The sequence below is a fragment of the Lathamus discolor genome, chromosome 11 (genome assembly GCF_037157495.1).
Source record: "Lathamus discolor isolate bLatDis1 chromosome 11, bLatDis1.hap1, whole genome shotgun sequence".
NCBI classification, from domain to species: domain Eukaryota; kingdom Metazoa; phylum Chordata; class Aves; order Psittaciformes; family Psittacidae; genus Lathamus; species Lathamus discolor.
In genome coordinates, this window is record NC_088894.1 from 9,551,003 (window position 1) to 9,575,892 (window position 24,890).

The 24,890-nt window shown below is 44.9% G+C and overlaps 2 protein-coding genes across 3 annotated transcripts in view; one reads left to right on the forward strand and one right to left on the reverse strand.

Moving 5' to 3' along the window:
* The window catches only part of CTCFL (CCCTC-binding factor like), an 85,373-nt gene extending 62,158 nt beyond the window's left edge, over nucleotides 1-23,215 (reverse strand). The window contains exon 1 of one of the 2 annotated variants that reach the window (XM_065691679.1): nucleotides 23,030-23,215. The gene's annotated coding sequence lies outside the window, so the exon portion shown is untranslated. The remainder of the gene's footprint in view (nucleotides 1-23,029) is intronic. The other variant, XM_065691680.1, reaches the window with a different exon arrangement.
* On the forward strand, nucleotides 240-7,915 carry PCK1 (phosphoenolpyruvate carboxykinase 1). The gene is made up of 10 exons (XM_065691674.1): nucleotides 240-348; nucleotides 550-822; nucleotides 2,197-2,378; nucleotides 3,000-3,203; nucleotides 3,524-3,711; nucleotides 4,665-4,827; nucleotides 4,979-5,203; nucleotides 5,296-5,427; nucleotides 6,143-6,238; nucleotides 6,841-7,915. The coding sequence occupies exons 2-10, from the start codon at nucleotides 599-601 to the stop codon at nucleotides 7,293-7,295; spliced, it is 1,869 nt and encodes a 622-aa protein (XP_065547746.1). The 5' UTR covers nucleotides 240-348; nucleotides 550-598; the 3' UTR covers nucleotides 7,296-7,915.
* Nucleotides 23,216-24,890: the final 1,675 nt, after the last annotated feature.

A 24,890-nucleotide genomic window follows, 5' to 3' on the forward strand; every position in this document is an offset into this window, starting at 1 on the left:
TTGTAACTGCTGCAAACCAGCAAACCCAGGGGCTAAGAATCACCGCATTCAGCATTCATTAATTAAACTTGCTAAATGATTACCTCCTCAGGGCTGCTTTGTTGACAACTCTGCATGATGACAGTGTCAGTGGCACTGTCCCAAGACGCATGCAGTGGTGACGTAAAGGACAAGCCTCCCTCACCTCACTAGTGGGATGGACACTACTACGAAATAGGTATTTAAGGAAGGAGGACACTTCCTTGGAAAACAGTGATTGCAAGAGTGCGCTGAAGCAAGCGGGAGTGGAATCAACTGAAAGAGTCAGCTAAATCCTCTCTAACATTCAACTCAATCTTACAAAAGGCAGTAAGTAGAACAGCCTCTATTTTTTTTTTTTCCAGCTTGAAATTACCAGTGATCCAAATTCTCTATCTTGATTTTAAAGCAGAATACATGATCAAGTCTATTGCATATTCTACTTTGTACATTGTTACATTGCTAGGAAGGCTTATTGGCACTGGTTAGAATGTCATGGTATGCTAACACACCCAATATATTTGATTTTAGATTGTAATCAGTATTTCAAAGCCCAGCAAGATCAACTATAGATTCAGTAATGCCCCCACAGCTGAAAGCAGAAGTAAACGTCATGCCCAGAGTTGTCCAGGGGGATTTGGAGAGCCTGCCTCCAGAAGCAAGGGATTTCATTGAAAGCAATGCCAAGCTGTGCCAGCCTGAGAGCATTCATATCTGTGATGGCTCAGAAGAAGAAAATAAAAAAATTCTGGACATCATGGTAGAACAAGGCATGATCAAAAAGCTGAGCAAGTACGAGAACTGGTGAGTAGCCTAAAGGAAGTCAAGTATCATCTCAGAATTGTAATATGCATTTTCTATCCTGTTTACTTTTAACACTGCTTATAACCCTTCAATATTTGCTTTCCATGAACGTTTTGGCACTGTAGCTTACATAGCTGAAACACTCAGGAAAGGCAAACTTCTCCCTCTAAAAATTAACATAAAGCATATTATTCATTGGACTATCAACTCTACATTGTCTCTATTGATTAGCTACATCAGGGAACCGAAATAATGTCATGAGACTTATGTAACTAATCATTAGCAATAGTTAAATATTATTTAGCAAATGCATCTTTTGAAGAATTCTGCTATTTTAGTCAATTAGTTTATTCATCAAATACTTTCTTGTGGCATTCAAATAGCTCTGTGGGTGTTCAAATATTATTCAGTACAGGCATTATTCATATCGTGCCGATGAGCTTTGACTGTAATATATTCAGCAAATACTTTTTTCAAATATTTCATCATCTCTCTGAACTAACCCAACGTGAAAGGGGAATATTAACAACAAGTACATACTTAGGAATTACGTGCCGACCAAGAGATCTTCATGGAAGAAATCTGCAAAGACTTTTGAATAACTAAGTGCAGGAATTTGGCAATCTGTTTGCAGACTATTTGGGAGAGAAAAGGGCAAGATTCACCAGATAAATTATTCATTGTTAATTATATGCTTAGCTGTAGTGATGATGGTTATGACAGCCCAACTAGAACATTTTTATGCTCGTGGAAAATGTCTGTGCACAGAGGTGAAAATGTAAAACAATCTTCTCTATTGTAAATAGATGGCAAAAATTCTTTAGAGGGGAAAAAGAATCCCCTTTAACAAACTCCTACACTTTATGATCATGCTTATACTCAGTATTTCTTTTGTGATGCCTCTTGCTTAAAGGGCTATGTAAATCCACTAGGCTGGATTCTGATCCCACAGGCACTTAAACCAACACTTAAAAGTACTTGCCTGGCATCCACTTCACTTGAGGCATCATTTTGTGGTCCCCATGCAAAACAGCTTCACACTGATGAGAATGAGAATTAAATGAGATTAACTTTTCCCTGGAAGTTAGCAACAGAGAATAAGACTGAGATAAGAGGCAAAGGAATATTAACATGTAACCAGAATTTCCTAGGCCGTATAATTTGTTATTCAAACTGGAAAGTCTTGAAACAATTTGTATGAGAGAATGTATCTGATTTTTGGGACTGTCTGTTAGACTGGCTCTGTCAGTGTAGTTTTAGCCTTATAAAGCATTGTACCCTCTTGTACTAAACCAGTCCCTCAGAAGGGTAAAAAGTAATATATATGTATATAATTAAAGTCAGTCTAATTTCCTGATTTTTGATGAAATGTAGCTGGTTGGCTCTCACTGATCCAAGAGATGTGGCAAGAATTGAGAGCAAAACCGTCATCATCACTCAAGAGCAGAGAGATACCATTCCAATCCCTAAAACTGGAACTAGCCAGCTGGGCCGCTGGATGTCTGAAGAAGACTTTGAGAAAGCCTTCAACACCAGGTTCCCAGGCTGCATGCAAGGTGGGCAAGAAAAGAATGATTGCTGAAATGGGACTTTTGGATTACAGTGACACTACCAGTGCTAGTTACTGTAATCATTAAAGAAAGCAGTAAAGAAAGATTTTAGCTGAAAGTTTAGGTTCATACCCCCTCATATTAGTCACTTTGTGGGTTTCATCCAGATCTTTACCATAGATCCAAAAGGCTGTGCAAGGACAGTGCTCTGTCTCTTTCCAGCATTCTTCTCTCCATAAAGAGGAGCAAAATAAGGTAGGGAAATTGTGATTTTTTTCAGCACATCCCACAGGTACTAAGCTGCAGATAGGAAGAAGCAAGGCGAGAATGGAGGACCCCCATATTCAGCAATAATTACAGGTTGAGTGATTTACACCAACAGAGAACTTGGCCTCCACCCACATTTACCACCGGCTAGATAATTTGAACAGCTGCTTTCAGCATTGAGATAAAACTTATTGCTACAGAATCAGACAAACAAAGCTACAGCTCTTTAAACATAACCAGAAGCACCCACAAGACAAACAGCTTTTAAAGGAGTGAGGAACAACCTCCACATTAATAGAAATTATTTCCAAAGTTCCTTGCTTTGCTCTTTGCCACATCTTGCCACTCCCTGTTTTCCAGGACGTACGATGTATGTCATCCCCTTCAGCATGGGGCCTGTTGGGTCTCCTTTGTCCAAGATTGGGATCGAGCTGACAGATTCACCATATGTAGTGGCCAGCATGAGGATCATGACACGGATGGGAACAGATGTTTTGAAAGCCCTGAACAATGGGGAGTTTGTAAAGTGCCTTCACTCGGTTGGATGTCCTCTGCCACTAAAAGGTAAGAGACATTAAAAACTGTCACCCCTGGAAATTCCAGGGACACGTTTAGAGCTGATTTTGTGTTCTCAGCACATGGGAGGCACTTGCTACAGAAGACCTGGGTGGCTTGTGTTACAGCAATAGGTTCAGAACGCAAAGGAATCAAAGCTCAATGAGGGTTTCATGGAAAGGAGATTATTATTCCTAGTACTTAGAGGGGATTTCCTTTGAAGCATCTGGTATGTATGGGTTGCTATCAGAGGCTCAATGCTGATGAAGCACTACTGTGATCCAGCATGGAAATGGCTGCATTCATGAGTACAACATTCTGTTCTGCAGAACCATTAATCAACAACTGGCCGTGCAACCCGGAGTTAACGCTGATTGCTCATCTCCCTGATCGCAGAGAAATCATTTCATTTGGCAGTGGTTATGGAGGAAACTCCTTACTGGGGAAAAAATGCTTTGCTCTCAGAATTGCCAGCAGAATTGCCAAGGAGGAGGGCTGGCTAGCTGAGCACATGCTGGTAAGAGCTATTAAATCATGTGTGTTTGAACAGCCATTAAACCCTCAATTAGCTCAACATAAATACATCACATCTTGCTATCAATAAAACTAGGCTTATATAGGTAGTCCTGTGACATTAGATAGGAATTTATCACATGGCAGGTGTATGAGAAATAGGAAACTGCTTCAAGGTTAAGTACCAAACATTTAAAAATAGTATCTGTGAAACCAGAAACCAAAAAAGATTTGGAAATTCTGACAGTGGCTACTTGTAGGCAGACCCATGTACTTGAGCAGGGCTTAAATATCACCACTGGGCACCCACATTGCCCCTGCAAGTCTAACACCTAAAGATAATGCAAGTTTTGAAAATGGCCTTTCTTATAAAGAGGCCTGTGCACTTAGAAATCTGCAAATATTAGATTTGCTAAATGAGTTCTGCTGTGTACCTCTCCTTTACTTTCTGCTGTCATTTAAACATTCTACTACCATAAAATGCTACTAAAAACAGATTTTCAAAGTACATAAGAGAACAGTCTCAGAAAAAAGATCTATGGACTCTAAGGACTGCAGAAGAATCACCCATGAAGTGTTTTCACTTCACTCCAGTCATGCAGCCAAAAAAATATTGCCTAGTTTTCTTCTGTCTCAGATGAGAAACACAGCTGTATACAGTCTATGTATCTTTAATCAGCAAAATAAAACTACATGTTTGAATTATGTACATGTATTGACATTCTTGTATTAAAAATTCAAGAAATTACAGATGTGCTAAAGCACAAGAGTAGACTTTTTAGATTAATAATATACAGTTTAAGTTATTTGTCAACTATATTACGTGATGCTGCTTCTGCAGGAACAAATTTGCATAACTAAGTATCTTGCCATTACCACTTGCTGGGAGACAATCTTCAAAATGAAAAGTGGAAGAAAAAAAGACCATGTTTAACAGGTGCATTAATTTTTCAATAGATTCTGGGCATTACCAATCCAGAAGGTGAAAAGAAGTATTTTGCTGCAGCATTCCCTAGTGCATGTGGGAAAACTAACTTGGCTATGATGAACCCAAGTCTGCCAGGATGGAAAATTGAGTGTGTGGGTGATGATATTGCCTGGATGAAATTTGATGAACAAGGTATGAAGATTGTTTTATGTATGGATGAACAAGGTGTGGATTGTTTTATAGTCCAGTATGGGTTGCTTTTAGGTGCAGCAAGACATGCTACAAAATTCTGGATAGAATTAAACCATTTTGACTTACTTATATTTTGTCATTTAACTTCCAGGCAACTTAAGGGCAATCAATCCAGAAAACGGCTTTTTTGGTGTTGCCCCTGGAACCTCAGTCAAAACAAATCCCAATGCTATTAAAACCATATTCAAGAACACCATCTTTACCAATGTAGCTGAAACCAGTGATGGAGGTGTCTATTGGGAAGGCATTGATGAACCATTACCACCAGGAATAACACTGACTTCATGGAAGAACAAGGATTGGACCCCAGATAATGGTAACCTGTCCCGTTCCACAGTCTCTCTTGGTTTTCTCTTCTGAAGTCAAGTTAATTCTGCAATTATGGCCTTCTTATTATATTCTTTACAGAGGAACCTTGTGCTCATCCCAACTCACGATTCTGCACTCCAGCCAGCCAGTGCCCCATTGTGGACCCTGCATGGGAATCGCCCGAAGGTGTGCCCATTGAAGGGATAATATTTGGAGGCCGCAGACCTGCTGGTAAGAGATGCAGCAGCCACATAAAGGCTGAAGTGCTGACCACGGGAGGGTTGAAAACACAACTGGGCACAGGCATAGGTTTTGCTTTCACAGCTGCAAAACCGAGGAACTAACCATGTTAGTCTAACTTCTCCATGTTAGCATTTGACACACAGCCATTGCTATTTCAATGTCTGAATTGTTAGATGTTAACACAAAACAGGGGCTGGAGAGAGAGATCAGGACCCACTAACCCAGGTAATACACATAGCAAATTGCTATACTTGTCTCAATTTGCTTGCAGTTTAACTAGTTCACATAGGAAACGGTTAGAGAAATGAACCAGCTGTAGACACTTTACAGAAAAGGAAGCAAAATAAATTGGTCTGTTAAAGGTCACCTAAAGTTGGAAAAGAAATAGAAGCAATGCTAGGTCGGAGTCTAATCTATCCACAGGACCAGCTTCTATTCTAGTAAAATCTGCTGGGGATTCTGAGGTCCAAGATAACCCCTACTGAGCAACTAAACATGGATGTGTTCAGTAATCAGCAGCCAGTTTTGAAACATTCATAGAAATATCTTTGCTGTAAGAGGGCACAAAATGACCTGATTAAAAAAACAGGAAAAATAGAATACATTATACAGTAAAGTGCATTCAGCAGTGTCTCAGGTAGCAAAACCTATTATAATAATGTTTCTGGACCTGTAATTACTGAAGTGATTTTGTTCTTTACAGGTGTGCCTCTTGTATATGAGGCCTTTAACTGGCAACATGGAGTATTTATAGGAGCAGCTATGAGATCTGAAGCAACAGCAGCTGCTGAGCACAAAGGTAAATCAACATTTAATCTTCCCACCTGTATTAAGAGCAATCCTCTCTCTAGAGTACCTGCTCTGTTCTCCCCCCCTTCTCTTTCACATTTCAGTCTTGGCAGCTAATTTTGCAACCTGTGCATTTTCACAATAGAAAATATTTGTACTGGAATTAAAAGCCAAATTCTCTGTAAAAGTCAAATTAAGCAAAATAATCCCCTAGGTGGCAAGCATAGCGAACAGGCTTCAGGCATGGGGTTGCGAGAAGCCTTAATATGGAGGTTTTGTTGCAGCCTGGGATAAATAAATTTTCTCTTCTGCTAGAGCTCAACATAAATACGTGAATGATGAAAGCCAGCTCTTGAGGATCTTCGTTTAAGCTGCTTGCCCTGAGATTTAAGAAATTTAATTTCCACTGATTACAAAAATTAATGTAATTTATGCTTTTTTTTTTTTTTTTTTTTGCACATCAAGGATAATGCATGTGTTGTTCTTAAAGCTTTTTGGTTCAGATATAGAAGGATAGCAAAGGGTACTAAATCCTGGGAGGATGTGAATCTATGTGTTTTAGAATAAATGTGCTATTTATTACCTTTCATTCTCCATTTGTGTTTTGAACAGGCAAAATCATTATGCACGATCCATTTGCCATGAGACCTTTCTTTGGCTACAACTTTGGCAAATACTTGGCCCACTGGCTCAGCATGGCACATCGTCCAGCTGCAAAACTACCAAGGATCTTTCATGTTAACTGGTTCCGGAAAGACAGCCAAGGGAAATTCCTGTGGCCTGGCTATGGAGAGAATTCCCGTGTGCTGGAGTGGATGTTCAACAGAATTGAAGGGAAAGCCTCTGCCAAGCCAACTGCCATAGGTTACATCCCTGCTGATACTGCTTTGAACTTGAAGGGCTTAGAAGATGTCAACTTGACCGAACTGTTTGATATCTCCAAAGAGTTCTGGGAAAAGGAGGTAGAAGAAATCAAACAATACTTTGAAGTACAAGTTAATTCTGACCTTCCCTATGAAATAGAAAGGGAAATGCTTGCCTTAGAGATGAGGATAAAACAGTTGTAGAATATCAAAGGCACAATTATTTATCAATCCACACATAATAAGGACAAACACATTTTACCTGATCGCCACAAGAAGTATAACAGCACACTGATGGGCAGAGGGGTTATAATGAAAGTAGGTCTTTAGTTAGAATATAGTTAGGGGCATTCTAGAAGTAACTCCAGACCTAATGATTTATAACTACATCAGTTGCTGTGAATAGATGAGCAGCTGTGGGAATGTATGTGCACATGGTGTTCAAAAACCTGATCTGTCACTTACATGCACATATAGCCATGATGTGTGTAAATTATTTGCCTAGTTCTGCATATATAATCCAAGCCAATCCAGCCTTCAAGGTGTACCACATTGTTTCCATCGCACAAACCTCTAGAGTCTTAGGCTCTACAGGGAAGAAGAAAGAAAATTAGGTGCTGTATGTATGTATTACCTACATATATTTCATGGCGTAAATATTTTTTAGAAAAATGAAGTTGTAACTTTTATCAGAGTGAAAGATGACTTTGTATTACTAATGCATATTTAAGATACTGCTATTATATGACTCATGTTCCTGTGATTTCCAGATGTTTTGAATGGCTTGTTCTTTAAACTATTGAAATAAATGTTTATACAAAATATGACCTTATTTCCAGTATTCTCACTGTTTCTAAACTACACGCATATAAATTGGGCCTCCTGTCAGTACCACAGCAGAGGAAGAAATTCACATATGGAAGTTAGATACTTAGAAGTTAGTAGCAGCGCTGATCTACTGCTACTACTAAGCCAACTAGTTTAAGCCACATACTGTCTTTGAAACTTTCATTCAAGCCAAAGGAATGATCTGGAAGTGATGATACCAGCTGCGAGCAGTCATCCGTCTGGGCACATGCTCTCCAGAACTGGGCATTGTTAGTTACTTCAGGCATTTATTAAATAAACCACCCTCTAAGAAAGCCTCATGTTAGGACATTGTCATTTGCTGAAGTCATGGGGTTTGTCTCTGTTCCACAGTGCCTTGGCTTTTGCAAGAATAACTATTGAAGCTGTTGAAGTAAAGAGTTTGGGAAGAGTTTTCTGGATTTGTTGAGATGCCTAAAGCCTTAGAGCTCAATGAAACAGGGATAGGAGCCTATGTTGGCTTCCTTGTAGATCCAAGACACTAAAGCAACCCCATGTTCTTCCAATTAAAGATGTCCATTCTGTGCTTCCCATGTCCCTGACAGGTATCCTGCTTTTTCACTTTGAATGCTTGATCTCCCAAAATATATTGCAAATATTTGCTTAGCAAAAAGAAAATCATTTACATTGTGTAATAAGCCTTTTTATAGACTCCGCTTCCTTGCAAAACAAACAGTACCAGGGCTGGTCAACAGATGCCCTTCAAAGTTTGCTAGGAGAGGTCACATAGCCTGAAAAGCCTCTAACTACCTCCTGACTCCATGTTCAGGACTTAACACAAACATTATCAATTCTGGAGCAAGCAATACAGCATAAGTCAATAGACAGATCACACAAAACCCAGACAATAGAAGGCTGTCATGAGAGCAGAGCTGAGCTGAGCAGTGCAGCCTCTATAGAAATGATCTTCAGTTGACCTGCTTGCTGGTCAAAAACACATCTGCGTAGATGCAGGTTTCCTATTAGGGCCATCTGTAGCCTGTGCACTTTTGAATGGTCGCCAAATTAGAAGAACAATCAAGGTGGAACACAGTAAATAAGTCAGAGGAAGTAAGCCAAGAGAGACTAGTATATGCACTCCTCAAATTCAGGGACTATTACCATGCATATAAACCCAAGTTGTTTATAAAGTAGTTCTCTAAATAGTTGATGAAAGGCTTGGGCTATTCCCAAACTGATACAACAGTATTGGACCTGACATTTGGATAAGTCCAAGAGAAAACAAGGAGGTCTAAGAAAATCCGATAATTCATACTAATAATAAAATCTAGTAAGTCATACTAATACCAGAGAGTTATGGCCAGTTATATACTGAGTTTCTTATGGACCTCATGAGAGGATCCCAGTTCCAAGCACAGTTTGAAATGCTAGCCAGGAGATGTACAGAAGCTTGGGGCTTTCCAGAGTTCTGAGCAGCTCCAGTGTGCTGTTCTGCCTTCTCAAACACAACCAAGCTTAACAGTCTGAATATTACAGAAGAAACAACTCGTACTTCATGCCAGAGGAATCTGTGCCAAAGGCCCAGACCTAGAAGACACATGGACATGGGAGAAAAGAGCAACACTTGCCCCATAAAGTGCTGCTCAGTGAGGAGATAGGTACCATCACCATGGGCCATGTGATCTTGCAGCACGCACCCAGCTAGCAAGATTGGCATTACAGGATGCTAACTGCCTTGAGAACATCATACCCCCAGCCCAAAACACTGGATTTCATACTCTGACTAAACCCACGCCTTCTTCTCCTCAGCCCAGGAGGTTGGCAGACTTTCCCTTGACCACCCCTGCCCTCAGCGTTCTCTTCCAGGTATTCTTCCCATGTAACATAGCACAGCTCATGGAAAGTGGCCATCACCAGCCCTTCTGGCAAAACTATTTAAACCATTTGCAGTTCTCCCACTCCACACATTTTAACCACATGCACCTTTTTAAACACCACTTGGAGACCAATGGTCATGCAAATCGTTCCAGAAACTAGAGAGAATGGAGGGAAAAAAGCTGCTGTGCTGTTAAGGTTGAGAACAAGAAAATAACTTTTTGCGTGAGTCATTCAACAGCTCCTTTGTATGTAAATATATCCACAACCCATCAGCATCTATGGGGAGTACAATTTACATTTTGAATGATCAAAATGTTTAGTATTGGCAGAGAAAATGTTTAAAGAGAGAGAAGGTGGCGGTTTAAAATTTAGAAACTTAGTCAACCGTGCCAGATTATGATCTCAACTCCTCTCCCTCCAACAAATACTATGCTCCATAAAAACAAAATGCTTTTAAATTGAAATTTGGAAGTTCCCCTGATTTTCAAAAGAAAGAGGGGAAGGCAACAAATGCAATAAATTTTAACAAATTGGGAGAGAACTATAAAACTTGGCCCATTAAATGTGATTCAGAGAAGTACAGGAAAGACTAACACATGAAGTGTACGGAGCCATAATGTTTGCAACAGCTGTGTTATGAAATGCACTTGGTATTCTGGGAAGCAAGAAACAAAATACTTTGCTAAAACACTTGTGGATTACTGGTGGCTGAAAAGAGGAGAGACAAAAATCAAAATCACTAATTAATAATAATATAATAATAATTTAATTAATAATAACTATTAATACTATTGAGGGTATGGTCTTTGATACCTCATTTATGCCATGATTCACTGAACAAGACAACGTGGTGATTGAATGCACCACATCTAGGGGAGGCTGTGCTTGACTCCCTCAGAATGAGCAGTCCTTCTAAATGAGCCTTATCTACTCAAGCAAAAAAGCCTGGCTTCAGTGCCAAGTACTCCTATTAGCACAAATAAACCCATAGAGCTTGGACCCAGCCCTTGGTCCAGTCTTTCCTCAGGCTGAGAAGTCTCCAAGCCTGGTGCCATCCTTTGGTCTCACTTCTAATCTTTCAAGGTCAAATTTTGACTCTGTTTTGCCTTGTTCCTTCAAATCCCTTTCTCAGATGTCAGTCTCAGTAGTAATTAGTTTGAGTATATAAGATATCCACACACCTGTATTTTGTCAACATGATGAAGGTTAAACCAAATAAAACTGAAAAGCCCCCTTGCTGCAGAACTCTCATTGGAAATCAGTGTTCTTATTTCCACCTTCAAATCTCTCGCAGCTCTGTGGTGATAGGGCTATTTTCAGGGAAAGAAGTAAAATTCAGAGAAATGGCATTTGTGCTCTAGGAAAGAGTGTTTTCCAAAAACCTTGGCTGCCATAGTAACATGATTTATTCCATACTTGCTGCAGTATAGTCAATTAGCTCCCTAACTGAAAGACAATTACCGTAACTAGAGATGTACCTGGCTGGAAGACCACTGAAATGCTGCTTACGAATGGCAAAGCAGAGCGCTCCAAGTTCCAAATTAGCAGTCATTATTGTTGAGCATGGAGGACATTTCTGGCAGTGGTTTAACCTCAGCGATACGAAAGGGCACATTTGTCAAATGGGTGCTGGCAAGCCCCAGTCCCTGAGATTTCAAAACATGTCCTGCCACATCTGTGAATCTGTATGCAAAGCAGATAGATGGGGAAAAAAGAGAACGAAAAAAAATGCATTGCTATTGTATGCCGTTTCTGCACTCTGCAGTTATGTCACGGATACAACTTTCGGCTGCAGAACTTTAACAGAGAAGGATTTTCTGAGCAAATTGCGGAAATCCACATATATTAACATGCAGAATTCAGGCTGTATCTCGTCCTTGCAAACACAAACAGTGTCATGGTGCCTTTGTTGCAGAAGACCTCTGAGCTGTCCCGACCCAGCGTGAAGAGCTTTATGCTCGCCTTTTGCTACCATCAGTGACATGGGGCACTTTGGAATTCATTTTGCTTCTCCTTACACTGGGCCATTGGACTTGCCATGGCTTTTCTCCAGTGTAAGTGTGACCAGATATAGGTTCTGAGATTATCTGACTTCAGCTTTTGTTCACGTTGATAAACTGCTAGCAGAACTTTTTCTAACACACATCCCAGAAATGTTCTGTGTTGGTTTTGGAAATGTCAGATACTGGCCATTGGAGAAGAGAAAACATCTGTTTTAATCTTCCCAAAGGAGCATATCAAAATTTTTGTGCTGTTTTTAATGCAGCCTCAAGGCCTTTTATTCAGTTAAAAAAAAAAGTCCCTTTGTAAAACTACTGCCTAAAATTTGGGGTTTCATGGGGTGTGGTTTGAGTTGTCCCTTTTTCAAACCAAGCTACTAGTTTTGTTCTTTTTCTTGTAAAACATTACAATGCCATTTCCCAGGTTGAGGTGGCCAAGGAACAGTCCCTCCCATAAATCTGATCCTGACAAATGGCTGTTCTCCAGAACAAGCTAAGCCTATCCTGCATGGAAAATAGCTGATAATTAATAGATTTTGCCCCTGTTTTGAATAACTTTGGGGGCTTTAAACTGAACTAATAGTCTGAACTCTTCGCCCTCCTCATCTTCTCAGTGAGATCCTAGGAAGGTGCTATCACCATGGTGGAGGCTGGCACAAGAACAGTATGCGCATGCAAATGCCATCTCAGCTATGAATGTGAAGAGCACAACAAAACCTCTTTTTACCCGCTGGAACCCATCACTATATTTATCTGTGTCTTCCTGAACAGATGAGAAACTTCCTATGGTGTTCTGGAGCTCCAGATCCCAAGAGCAGCTATGAATAGCAGCTTTAAATTTAACCAAGGTTGGAAAGAGAGTGAAACCTAAATGCTCAAGATGATGCCAGTTCAGCTGGCTCAGAAGCCAACAGAGCCTTGCTTGCAAGTAGCATGTAGATAAATTCCAGCCTGCAAGGTGAACATCACCACCATCAGTATCCAGTAATGCTGCAAGTGTGGCATGACTTTGCATGATTTACACACCACTAAATCAGTATAGCTTCCACAGGAAATACTGCTGGTAGAAGGGTGCTGGTAGAAGGGTGGCAAGACCTAAGTGGACCTTCTGAAGATGCCAGCGCATTGCACTGACTCTCATTGAACAGTTTGACTCCGATGTTCCTTTTCCTATAGCTCATTCAAGTGTGACCAGGCTAAGGTAAGTGTGCCTGAACTTTTGTTCCACCTCAGTCATTTAGCCTTAATGCTAAACAGCAAGGTCATGAAGAGCCACATGGCAGGGACAGTGGAGCTGGATGGCAGAGCTGCCTCTGGCTTTGACGGTGACAGGAAGAATCTGTGGGTTCTTTGCTGAGGTTTGTTTTTGTACATCTGGTCTGGTTTTGCCTTTCAGTTTGGGATAATGCCAGCCATTACTTGAAGCTCCAGAGGTAGCCAGTAGAAAAAACAAAAGCTATAAATTTAACTGGGACAGCAGCTGGGAAAGGGAGGAGGAGGCTGTTTGGGAACTGTGGGTCAACTGGTGGTCTTCGAGTACAAAAACAATATCCTCCCGACACTGGTAAGTAGAAGCAGGCTTCAGATTCCACAGAGCTTTCTTAGCCTCTATTCTATAAAGACAGAAATCTGGCTCTATTTCATCATAGTTATCTACACTCAGGCACCCCTCCACCCTTGAAGGAGATTAGTAGTGATAATGCATCTCATACCTGCCCAGCAATAACATGTGATCTATGTGGAGAAGATTACAAGAAATTGTTTGGACTTCTGCCCAGTCCTAGAAGTCCCACCAGCCATTTCTGAAAGTCCCATCAGTTTTTATGGCTTGTCTCTCAAGAAGGCTGCCGAAACCTACATGAAGGGAAGACTTTAAAAAGATTTTTGCAGACATTTATTTCTGGCCAAATTATGATTGCTTGGAGGGAAAAGAAGCCACCATACAAATCTTGTTAGAGACTTCAGCAGGAACTCACAAACCCATGCAGAACTGAGATAAGCTAAAAAAAGCAATAGCATCCAGGAAGGAAAGACAGACCAGCCAGCCAAATGCAACTCTAATTCCAACCCGTGACAGACCCCTGGGGCAGCTCCAAAGCCACTTAGCACAAGCGTGGAGCTGGGCCAGGCAGAGATGCTGGCACCAGAAGAGAAGCTCTAGCAAGTCCAGGCTGCGATTTGGTGATGTGCTGAGGGGGACAGACTCGGATGGGCTCGGTACCACCCGGTACCACCCAGTACCACCAACACACAGCTCCCCACCTCTGAAACCCTTCCAGTCAGATCGCTCCAGGGACACAGTGGTCCCTGAGCTCCCTGTAGAGCAGAGCGTGTGCCGTGTGCGTGCATAGGAAAACAGAGTAACAGCACATCTGCTAATGACACAAAAACACACTGGCAATGCTCAGTGCGGCTTGGCAGGGGAGCCTATATCAACTGTCTGCAGTCCAAGGTCTAAAGGGCAATCTGCCTTCAGAGACTCCTGCAACTTCAAGGAACTGCATCCTGGAATGAAATCGGTGGCTCCGCAGCGCACAGCCTGCACTGAGCCCCTCCAACACGTACCGAACGAGCGCTGTACCCGCTTCACACCATGCAGGAGGTGAACTTCCCAGGAGAGATGGAGGAGGAAAAGCACCAGAGGCTGAAGGCTAATCCCTGTGCCTCTCAGGCCCCTCCAGCAGACCTCAGTGGAGGGAGCGACTGCTCCGCCAGCTCAGGCATTGTACAGGGGACACAGCATTACCAGCTGCTGGGAAGGTTTACCTCAGCAGGGTCTGGAAAACGCCTTGTTTTTCCTCAGGGATACAGGGCATAGAGCTGCCAGGAAGCAGACTGATTAGTCTTGTGCAGGGCTGCAGGACTGCTGGTAACTGCCTGGCCTGGGTGTCCCCAGGCAGCACTGCTCTGTGCTGTAAGAGGAAGGTAAAGAAAGAGGACCACAGACACTCAGGGACCAGACAGTTCTAGCAATGACAGCTGGAAAACTCCCCGCTGCTGTTGTGTCTCCAGACAAGCAGCTCTCTCCTGTATAGCTGCCCCTTAGAAAGCAGAAGCTGGAAGCATCTTCTGTTCTAGTTGCTGGAGAGCAGCTCCCAGCTTCCCAGTCTAGGTGAATGTGTTTGCTGGATGCTGTCCCGGCTGCAGATGCAGTGGGAAGGCCAGGGAGGGCATCTGTTCCCAAGACATTTATGGTGGTGCCATTTTGTGTGAACCATGAATTTGGACAGAAACCATGTTGCACCTTAAATGTCACTGCTAGGCAGAAGGAAAGTCATGAATCTTCAGCAATCTTCCAACATCATGATTTCCAAGCAGAAAATGAATATACATTGGAAGAAACACCACAGCTGTGTCTGCCTCAGTAAAGCCATTAACAAATGCAGTGTAACACGTCCAAGTGCAGTCAGCCCTGTCTGCGGGCTGCTGGGTCTTTCTCCCATCCTTCTTCTCTCCCCGTTGCTCTGCTTATTGTTTGCTTCATTGTTAATCCCACCTAATTTTAAAATAGGAAATTGATTTCTTATGTATCCATTACAAACCAAATCATTTCTTTATTACAGCAAGGATCATATTTCATAAGCAAGTCATGGAAAATTAAAACCATGCCTGTTGCTTTGATGAAATAATGGAGAGAAACGCTGGAGGGGAAGGCACAGACAGCTGGAGGCTGTCATGCAGCCAGTGGTGCACGTTAACTCTTTGCAGGCACCCAAGACTCCCAGAGCTGCCAGTTTTCCTCCCCCAAACTTCTGGCTGTAGTGCTAAGTGCTCCCTTATCACCAGACCTCAAAAGCATCTAGGAGAAGGAATGCAACCCCTCTGGACAAAGTAGGTCAATGATTTTGGTGGCTGGAGTTTTAGGTTAATGGAAGATCTGCAGCCTGCCTATGTGCAGAATCAGACACCTCTCGATATTAACACTATGGAAGTCTGGTGCCTGACAGTTACAGTGTACACAACACAGGAACCCACGATACCAGCCACACATTAGCACAGATCTTTTGTTGCATAAATATCTCCAGGCCTTGGCCATATTAGACCATTGTGCTTTGCTGCCCGGTAGGTGGATTTAGACGGAACGAGAAACCACATTTGCGTGCTGAGATATTCCATGTACATTGCACACAGGTTCTGTCAGTACAGCAGGCACCCCAGCCAGGTCAACAACAAATTAGCAGTGTACTGTCATTTGGGGCAGATTATAAATTAAAACAAAATCCACTGTGTGCATTACTGAGGATCTATGGACTGCTCTATGAACCTCCCTCCCTGCAGAGCAGACGGGACATGGGTTCTCTGAAGAGTAAACCAGATAAGTATACAGCTTGCAGGACATTGCAACATCCAACCCAAAGTTCATTGACTACTTCTTTAACATGCTGATCTCTAGGAATTACAGCCAAACAAAACCTCTTCAATTTTGCTATCAGAAATGAAAAGATCAGCAAGTTCTCACTGTGCAGAATGTTTTTTCTTATAATGTATTATCTATAGATGTATCCATATAAAAACAACCGTGTCTGAGGACAAAGAACAAGCAGAGCTATCGCAGCAGACCAAAAGCAGGCAGACTCCACGAGAGTGAAGGGTAGCAGGAGAGATCATTTCAGAGCAATAATTCATGTCTGGTCTGTTCCTCTCTCTGAGCTCACTCTTTTGGGCAGGAAACATTTCACCTTCACTTCTCTGGGGTAAGATTCTCCCATTTTGAAAAAAGAGCTGATGTTATACTTGCAGGCCTGTGTTACTCTCAAAGTCTGCCAAGGCTGGAGGACTTGCTGGTGTTCTTTCTGGAAGCTAGGGCCAGAGAGATTATCATACTAAAGTAATCCTTACACCAGTAAGAGGACTGCAAACACAGCCACCTCACCTAATCCTTCCCCTGCTTGGGGAGGAGGCCAGCCAGCAGGCAACAGGCACTTGCCAGTTCACTGCAAAGAGCTTCCTAAAGAGCGAGCCAAAGAAAGTCCTCTTAAAACTCTTTATGGTCCGTTTGTGCTGATGATTCTGCGAATGGGAAAACAAGTTTTGTAACTCAGTGGGAGTGGATGAAATGGGTTCCTTCCAGGAACAACCTGCATCATCTCTCCAGCCCCCACCCCCAAAGGGCCTGTCTAAAGCTGTGTCACTAGGAGATACCGTGCTTCTTTCTGCAAGTTTCTGTAATGGCTTCTTCAACCAACTTATTTATGCAACAGAGAGCCCAAGGAACAGTCTGTGTAAACTACCCCAAGTTACCACCAAGCAGCTCCAAGATCAGCTAAAATGGCCAAAGCTTTCAGCCTCCATAAAGTTCTCTTACGTAAGAGGCATTTCAGTTCGCTGTTACAGGAGATGCTTTACACTGCTTTCTAGTCTGACATGTAGCTCCTTCATCTGACTTTGCCAGAAACTCAGCCCTCTATAGTTTCTATCAGCATTTTAATGATTACCCACTACATTATAGAATGACTTTCAACACGTTTCCTCTTTGGAAAATATCCTCCAGGAGTTGTGACAAGTACATGTTTTGATGGTACGTTCGATAAGACATTCACCTAAAGAATCCAGAAATACGGAAACGTTCATTTGCACTTGCACAACAGAGCTAACTCACCGCGCTAATATTTTAATGGAACCACTGGATGTTTTCATTAGCTCTGTCTGCCACTGTGACAGCAACAATAACTCCCAGACAGAAGTCAAGACAAGACATAGTAATTAGGTCAAACCTTCAGGATAGAGCTGTCATCACTAAACATAAATGTAAGTTACTCTTCCACTGCCCGAGCTCTGTGAGATGTGCTATTTATTGCACTGGGTTGTCTAAGCAGGATAACGAACTGGAAGAAATGAGGGTCATTCTGCCTTTTGCTGTTCTTCACAATTACCCTGTGTTTAATTGATCTTGATTAATTATTTAAAGTAAATGGAGCTTTCCTGACCTAGTGGCAACATGTAAACTGATTAACTTTACAAAGCCAGCAAAATGATCTGCACAGTAAAGATTTGCCCTTGTATTATTTAGGCCAAGTTATCCCATGTCGCTACCAATGATGAGCTGCCAAACACAAGACATCAATTGTGAAGGTGTGATGCAGGTCCCCTTGGGATGAGGGCTGGACTCCTCCAGCCCATAGCACCAATGGGAAAGGAGAAGGAAGAGGAATATGAGGAAGAAGAGGAGGAGAAACTCTCCAGCGTTATGGTAGCATGTGGTGCCTCTTGGGGCTGTATTAGTATGGGCTTGGGTGAAAGGAAGGAAACAATTATCACTGTCAGGGTGGGATGAGGACTGAGAGCACACAGGGAGCCTGAGGGAGACAGCAGTGATGAGGAACAAGGCACCTTCAAAGGCCAGTTTGAGCAGCCCAGCAGGACAAGGCTGCAGTTTGTCTAGCAGAGCCAGACACTGCTGCTAGCACAGCCCAACCCGGAGAAGCAAATGCAAACTGGCCCTTTGTCTGGCTCTGCTCTGGCAGTCCTGTCATGGTCTCCATCTGTAGCATCACTAGGAGTTACAGGGAAAAAAAAGTATTTTGTGCAGATAATGCCTATCTTTGCCTAGAAATCAAGCCTCGATGAAAGCTTTCCAATAAATTTTGCTTAGATTTGAGTCCGATCTCTGCAACGGGAGCAGCAGTGCCCTACGCAGGCTGATAAGCAATGTGATAAAATTGATTCCTGATGTAACATGCACATCGGAAGAAAGTTATTTGTTTAGATATCTACAGTATTCCCCATCTCTTCTGGCCAGACACTAGGGCAGGTACACAGATAAAGGAGAAGAAAACACTCGTCACCGCTCTGGCTTCAGGAGAGAAGCAGATAAGGCTGATAAGATAGCAAGTGAAATTCTCCTCCAAGGCTCCCATGCAAATACTTGGGCAAAGGCAGCTCAGCTACAGCAGAAACACTGCTTTGGTTGTTTGAAATAACAGCACTTCCAGGCACAAACAGGGCAATAACCTTCCATATCCATCAAAGGCTCCTTGTTCAGGGAACTTAGGTCAAAACAGGCAAGACAGAGCAGCTGGGAGAAAGAGGAGACATCCAGAGGCCTCCTGGGAGACACAGAGATGAATGGGAGACCCAGCAGGAAGGGGATCTCTAGGCACAATCCAAGGAACCTGGGTCACTTAACTTAGGAACTTCCCTGGGGAGGCAGCCTCCTCCCCCCCGGCTGCTCCTGTGTAAGGGTGAGAATGCATTCATCAGCTTACAACATATAGAAGCAAGACTGATGTGGGCACCAGCAGCCAGCTCACAGGCCAGCACCACCAGTGAGGTCCCCATCACTGCAGGCTGAAGGGCACAACACCCATCAAAACTGTCCTGTGCTGCTGCCACCAGCCAGCAGGAAAAGTGCAGCAGGCAGGAGTATCCCCAGGCTGCAGGATGGACTAACGCCTGTTGCTGTGCAAGAGACCCGAAATCCTTTAGTCAGAACTTCCTTAATCTGGTTTTAAAGGCTCCGGTGGCATGGCCATCTCCCTCCTTTTTAAACAGAGGTTCACAAACTCTCATGAGCCATAGTACAAAAAAATGATAGAGGCTTTCTGCCAAATTGCTGAGACTTCAGGGTTCCCCCCCCCAGTTTCTTCCCTGTATTTACTTCTACTTAGTTTTCTACCTCTGGGACCCAAGCAAGCCATCAAACCTGGATTAAACATGCCACGAAAGAATTCAAGCCTTGACACAGCCAAATATTGGTTTCCAATGAAACAAAACAAAAGACTAGGATGAAGTAACCAATTCTGCAGCTCCTGCAGCCATGTAAATAGATGTTGCCAAGGGAGACTGAGGAGAGATAAGACTCCACCACCGCTCCAGAGCTAGCAGAGGAAGCACTGCATCCAAACCCCATTCCCCAGCAGCGTTCACCACCCGGCTTCAGCTGAGATGGGGATCAGTCACACTTGAGAAATAAATGTTTTAAGAAGGACAGAGAAATCCAGGCTTCCCAGCTGGGCCCCGGGGAGGCATTTCCTCCCAGCGCAGGCTTCATTTCCGAGCTGCAGGACATCTGCAGTCTCCTACCTGTCAGGAGAGGACTGTGCAGACCTCGGGACTGACCGAGGCCAGCAGCAGGAACAAGAGCACACGTTTGTTTGTATTGAAAGACATTGATTTCTTTGTAAAAGCACGTGTTTCATGGCAACCCCCAGACCTAACGGGCTGCTTCACTCCAATTTCTCCACAGGTAAAAACCAAAAAGTGGGGGCTGGCAAGGCTCAAGAGCAGAGCCCCACGTCCTGTGGTACCAGGATGTGCCAATGGGCCATGGGCTGTGCCTGGGGAGGTTCAACCTGGACATCAGGAAGGTTTCTCCTGGAGGGTTGGTGCAATGCGGTGAGGCTGCCTGAGAGGCCAAGGAGAATGTCCTTGGGGGCTTCCAGGGCAAGACACAGCCCTGGGAGCAGCTCAGAGACCAAACTAGAGCCCTCCTGAGGTCCCTCTCACCCAGCACTTCCATGAGCATTGAGGAAATCAGTGCAAAAGAAGGTGAATACAAGATTAACCACAGAAATACGACCAACAGGCACAGAAAAGAGGCAGCTCTAACACCAGTGGGTTTATCCCTGTGTGTTAATTAACACCGAGCCTGATAAAGCCTAACCACGCATTTGTTTTAATAAAGAGAAGGGGCCACTTGGCAGCTCCCCCATTGGCTCCTCTATCCCAGGGACACCCACGCCAGGCAAAAACACTCAGGAATGCAGCTCCAGCTCACCCGCTGGCGTAACGTGTTTGTTCTCCGACGTGTCAGATTCCAGCTTGCAGCCGGCTCTATTGGCTGTACTTTGGACCAGAAACATTTCACCTGCATGTATGAACCCAGTGCTACAGCCACCAGGGTAAACATTGGATTTTCAGAGGGCAGTGCATACGCCACTCTGTTAAGTAAACTGATGGACATGTTGACTTTGTTTGCATTCAGCCTTTCCAGCAAATTACCAGGGCAAACTGTGCCAGGTTCACAGAAACCACAGGGATCGTGCTGCCCTGGGGGGCTTTGCTCCATGAGAAGTGGTTAGGGGAAGGCTGGAGGCTCAAAGCATCACAGCAGCCACAAAGCTCAAGGGCTCCCACGCCACAGAAGCAAAACCAGTTGGTTTTTGTGATGGTCAGGGTCTGGAGCGGGCAGGGAGAAGGGAAGAGGCAGGGCTGCCAGGGGGCTCAGCCTGTGGCTATGAGGGGCAGGCAGCCCAGGCTGTGAGCACCATTTGGTTCTTGGGAGGAAACAAATCTAAGCAGAGCCTGCAAGCATGTATTAGTCCATACACTGAAGACACATTGGGAAATAGTTTGCAGCCCACTCCATCCTTCCCAGGGTTGTTGTTTGGGGGCAAAAGGGTGGTACAGGCCTGAGCCAAAGAGCTGCACAGCACTGCCACAGGTGCTTTTGGTGGTGCACAAGAGCATGCAGGGTTTCAAGGTGTATGCCCCCAGCAGAGGCCAGAAGCACCCCATACTTCAGACCAGTGAGCTGATGCACCAGCTCATATACATCTCCCAGTTATCCCACACTGCGCTGTTTGTATGAATCCTTCTCCGCCCAAACCAGCCCTCTGGTGCTAAGGGAATCAGCCCTTGTGAGCCAGGCTGCTCCCTCCTACACAGTGCCCCCATTAACACCAGCCATGGGGTGGGTGTGACACAGACCCCTTCCTGCATGAAGCAGCACAAAGTCCCTTCGCACAAGGCTGGATGCCCACCCAGCCGCGACAGGCACTGCAGAACCAGGGCACAGGCTGCCTCGGGTCACTTAACCTCAGCCCTGCATGAAGGAAAGTGGGATTGGGGATTTCTGTAACTGGATGTTTTGTTTGTCTTAAAAGTACATCTCGTTTCAGAGGGCATTTCAGGTAAGCACCAAAGGGAAGTTCAACATTAATGGTGCAAAAGGTCCCCTGAAGAATACACAAGTGTGTGCCAGTTTAGGAGGAAGCATGCTGCCAGGGCCTTCGGTTGCTCCTTTTCAGCAGAACTGCAGTCCCAGGCCACCAACTTGCTGCTAGCACAGACTGCATCAGCACACATGATGAAGACCAGTTTCTGTGGCTCAACTAACATTACCACTAAGCTCCAGTGTCTTTCCATGCGTTGGAGCCCTTTACTACAATCAGTGGTTAACCCCAGTAACCTAAAATGACCCAGCAGAAAGGTGCCTCACATCTGGATACCTGCCATGGAGTATAGAGCAACCTGAACAAACATCACCTCTGATGGCAAGGTGAAGCTGACAACGACTGCACTCATTGCAGCCAGGGATCTACCCCCACCCAGGCACCCTCCCAAGATAAAGCTTCTGTCCCAACTAGGACCAATAGCTCCAGTTTATCACATACTGTCCGATTGTGAACATAACACAGTGCTTATCTCTTAATATACAAACAGAGCAGGGCAAAATAACCCCTGTCTCCACTCACCTCCTATCTTAAAAGGACAAAGTAGACAGAAGTTCTGTGCACTAAAACCAAAAAATATATCAGGATACTCTGGACTGCCACAAACTGTAACTGCTCAAACAGATCTGCAGGTCAAAGCGCTACTGCAGGAGTGGGAGCTCTGTGCACTAGAGTACTAATTCCCATTACAAAACAGCTCTCATAACCACCCTCATTTGTCTTAACAGGGTAGTAAAGCAATTGCTGTGATACTGAAACACAAGAGGACTCTGATGCCTGCTCAGTGCTGCACCACCAGGGCTCCGTTCTGGAGGTTACAGTGCTTAGCACGCTCCTGATCCTGTCACAGCAGCCCAGCCAAGTCCCACTTCTAAATGGCAGTTGTGCAAGCACCCACCCCGAGGAGCAGCACTGGGGAACACACACATTCCACGTGTGCACATGTTTAACCTAACACCTTTTTGTTCCTGCTGCCATCTTTCCCAGTACAGGTGTGAGGGTTTCCACAGCTTCCCCAGCAGGAATACCCAGGGGGAGTAACCTGGCTGCCCCTTTTGTGAACTGGGGCAGAGAGAAAACACTCCCAGCCTGCATCACAGGGACAGGCTCGCTTGGGGATGGCCGAACCCTCCTGCCAGTTCAGATCCCCCAGACAAGCACCAGAAGATCGACAGCCCTACAATGGATGGGACAGCAGGAGCAGAGCACCCAGAGGGAAGGAGGCAGCCAATGAGACCTGACTACTTCAGAGGAAGGACTCAAATGAGCAAGACTTCAGCCCTGCTGCTCATCATCACCATCCCCCTGTCATCACCCAGAGCCTCCCCAGCCCCAAGCAGAACCAGCCTCCACCATTTACCTTCATGTAGCCGCACTCCCCTGCACCTAGGAAAGAGCCTTTGTGCTGCTCCACAGGCAGCAACTCCGAGCAGGACTCCTTCCTCTCTGCTCCTTCTTGTAGTGCCCCTTGTCAGCACCAAGAGGGCTGTGTTAACACCTCCCTACCCAGCCCCGCTCCTGCTCATCCCGGCTGCTGGGCAGGTGGGGAAGCAATTGGGTTATCCAGGCAGTAAAGGGTATGGGGAGGGGGTGCAGGGAGGCAGCCCCTCCCTTGGAGATTCAGCCTGTCAGAAAGGGGGTTAATCAGAGGGTACCAGCAGGACACGGCATTCTTATTCTTACCACCCTGGCTGTGGATGTGATGTGCCCATACTTGTTCCCCACCCTCCTCTCATGCCTTACTGCGGAACGTCACCCTGAGATCCGGCATGCAGCCGAGAGCAGAGCACCTTTCCTAGGACAGCCTGCAAAGAGGGTCCTTCGCTCGCCATCTCGTGGTGGCAGCAGGCAGCCTGCCACGTCCCACATCCCGCATCCCCACATCCCGCATCCCGCATCCCACATCCCCTCGCCAGGGGCACAGAGCACGCCGGGGCTGGGACATCTCCATGCCATGAGGTACCACTGTGCCATGGCGTGCTGAGCACCCACAGCACCCGCCTGCCCCGGGTGCTGATCAGGTCCTTACTCATCCCAAAGCAAGGGTGACCCAACCACGGCAGTGTCAATGGTGTTACCCCATGTATCCAGGACATGGATCTGGCCTCTCTGCAGAGTCACTGGTGTTGAGGGCTCGGTCATACACAAGAAATTTGCCACAGCTTTGACGGGAGATGCACCAGGAGATTAACACAATGGGAGCAATGATGTGTTGGCCATGCAGAGATTTCATGCTCCCAGTCTTGTAACAAGTTTGAAATTTGGCTCTTCACACCAGATTTGTGGTGCCCAAAACTGCCGTAGGTGTCATGGGTCAGGCATCTTCACAAGAGCCCACAATGGGAAGGAATGTGTCATAGGAGCCCCTCTGTGATGGGGGGACCACCAGGGCAGCGGGTGGGCAGCTTTGCACTGGCACAGCTTAGAAACCACCCGGCAGTGTGGTTACAAAGCTTCAAAGGCAAAGCTCCTGCCTCAAACACTTCCAGCATTTTGTTCCGGGCAGCCAATGCAGGACCCAGTGCTGTCCGTTCATCCTGAGCAGCCCCAGCGAGCTCCACCACGGTGCCACCCCGTGCTGCTGTGCACACACTCAAATGGTGGGCTCAGCCAAATGATTTCCATTAAACCTACAAAAGGAAATTCACCCCAGAAAGAGCAGATGCCTGGAAGCTCCTCCAGGCCTGGATACCAAAGTGATGGCTTCTGCAATGTGCGCCCTCAGGCAGGGTCCTCCAGGACCTGCTGTGCACCCCCAGCCCCTCCTGCAGCATCCCTCACCCTTCCTGCCCCTCCAGCACTCCCAGTCCTCCACCAGACTTACCCTTCCCCTGGTTTTCCCCTCTAATTTGGGATGAACAGCACAAAAGGAACAATTTTGCTCCTCACCCCCTTCCTGCCCTCCCTCCTCCCCTGTCTGGCAGGTCTGTGTTATTATTAAGACACTTGAGATTATGGTTGTCTGAAAGTCGAAGAATGACAGCAAAGAACCAGATGCTGTACACTGATAAATTACAAGGGCATTATGCAGAGGCAGCTGTACCATATAAAAGCCTAGTTTTTATACCACGCCATGATTTTCCATGTGGCATCGTGTGGTTCCAGCATCTGGGCGTCACCATCAATGTCTCCCATATATTTTGCTGAGCACTGTTATTATGATAATGAAGAAATTGCAGCAGACGTTAATTGCAGCTCCTGCTGGCTATTGCGAGCTCTCG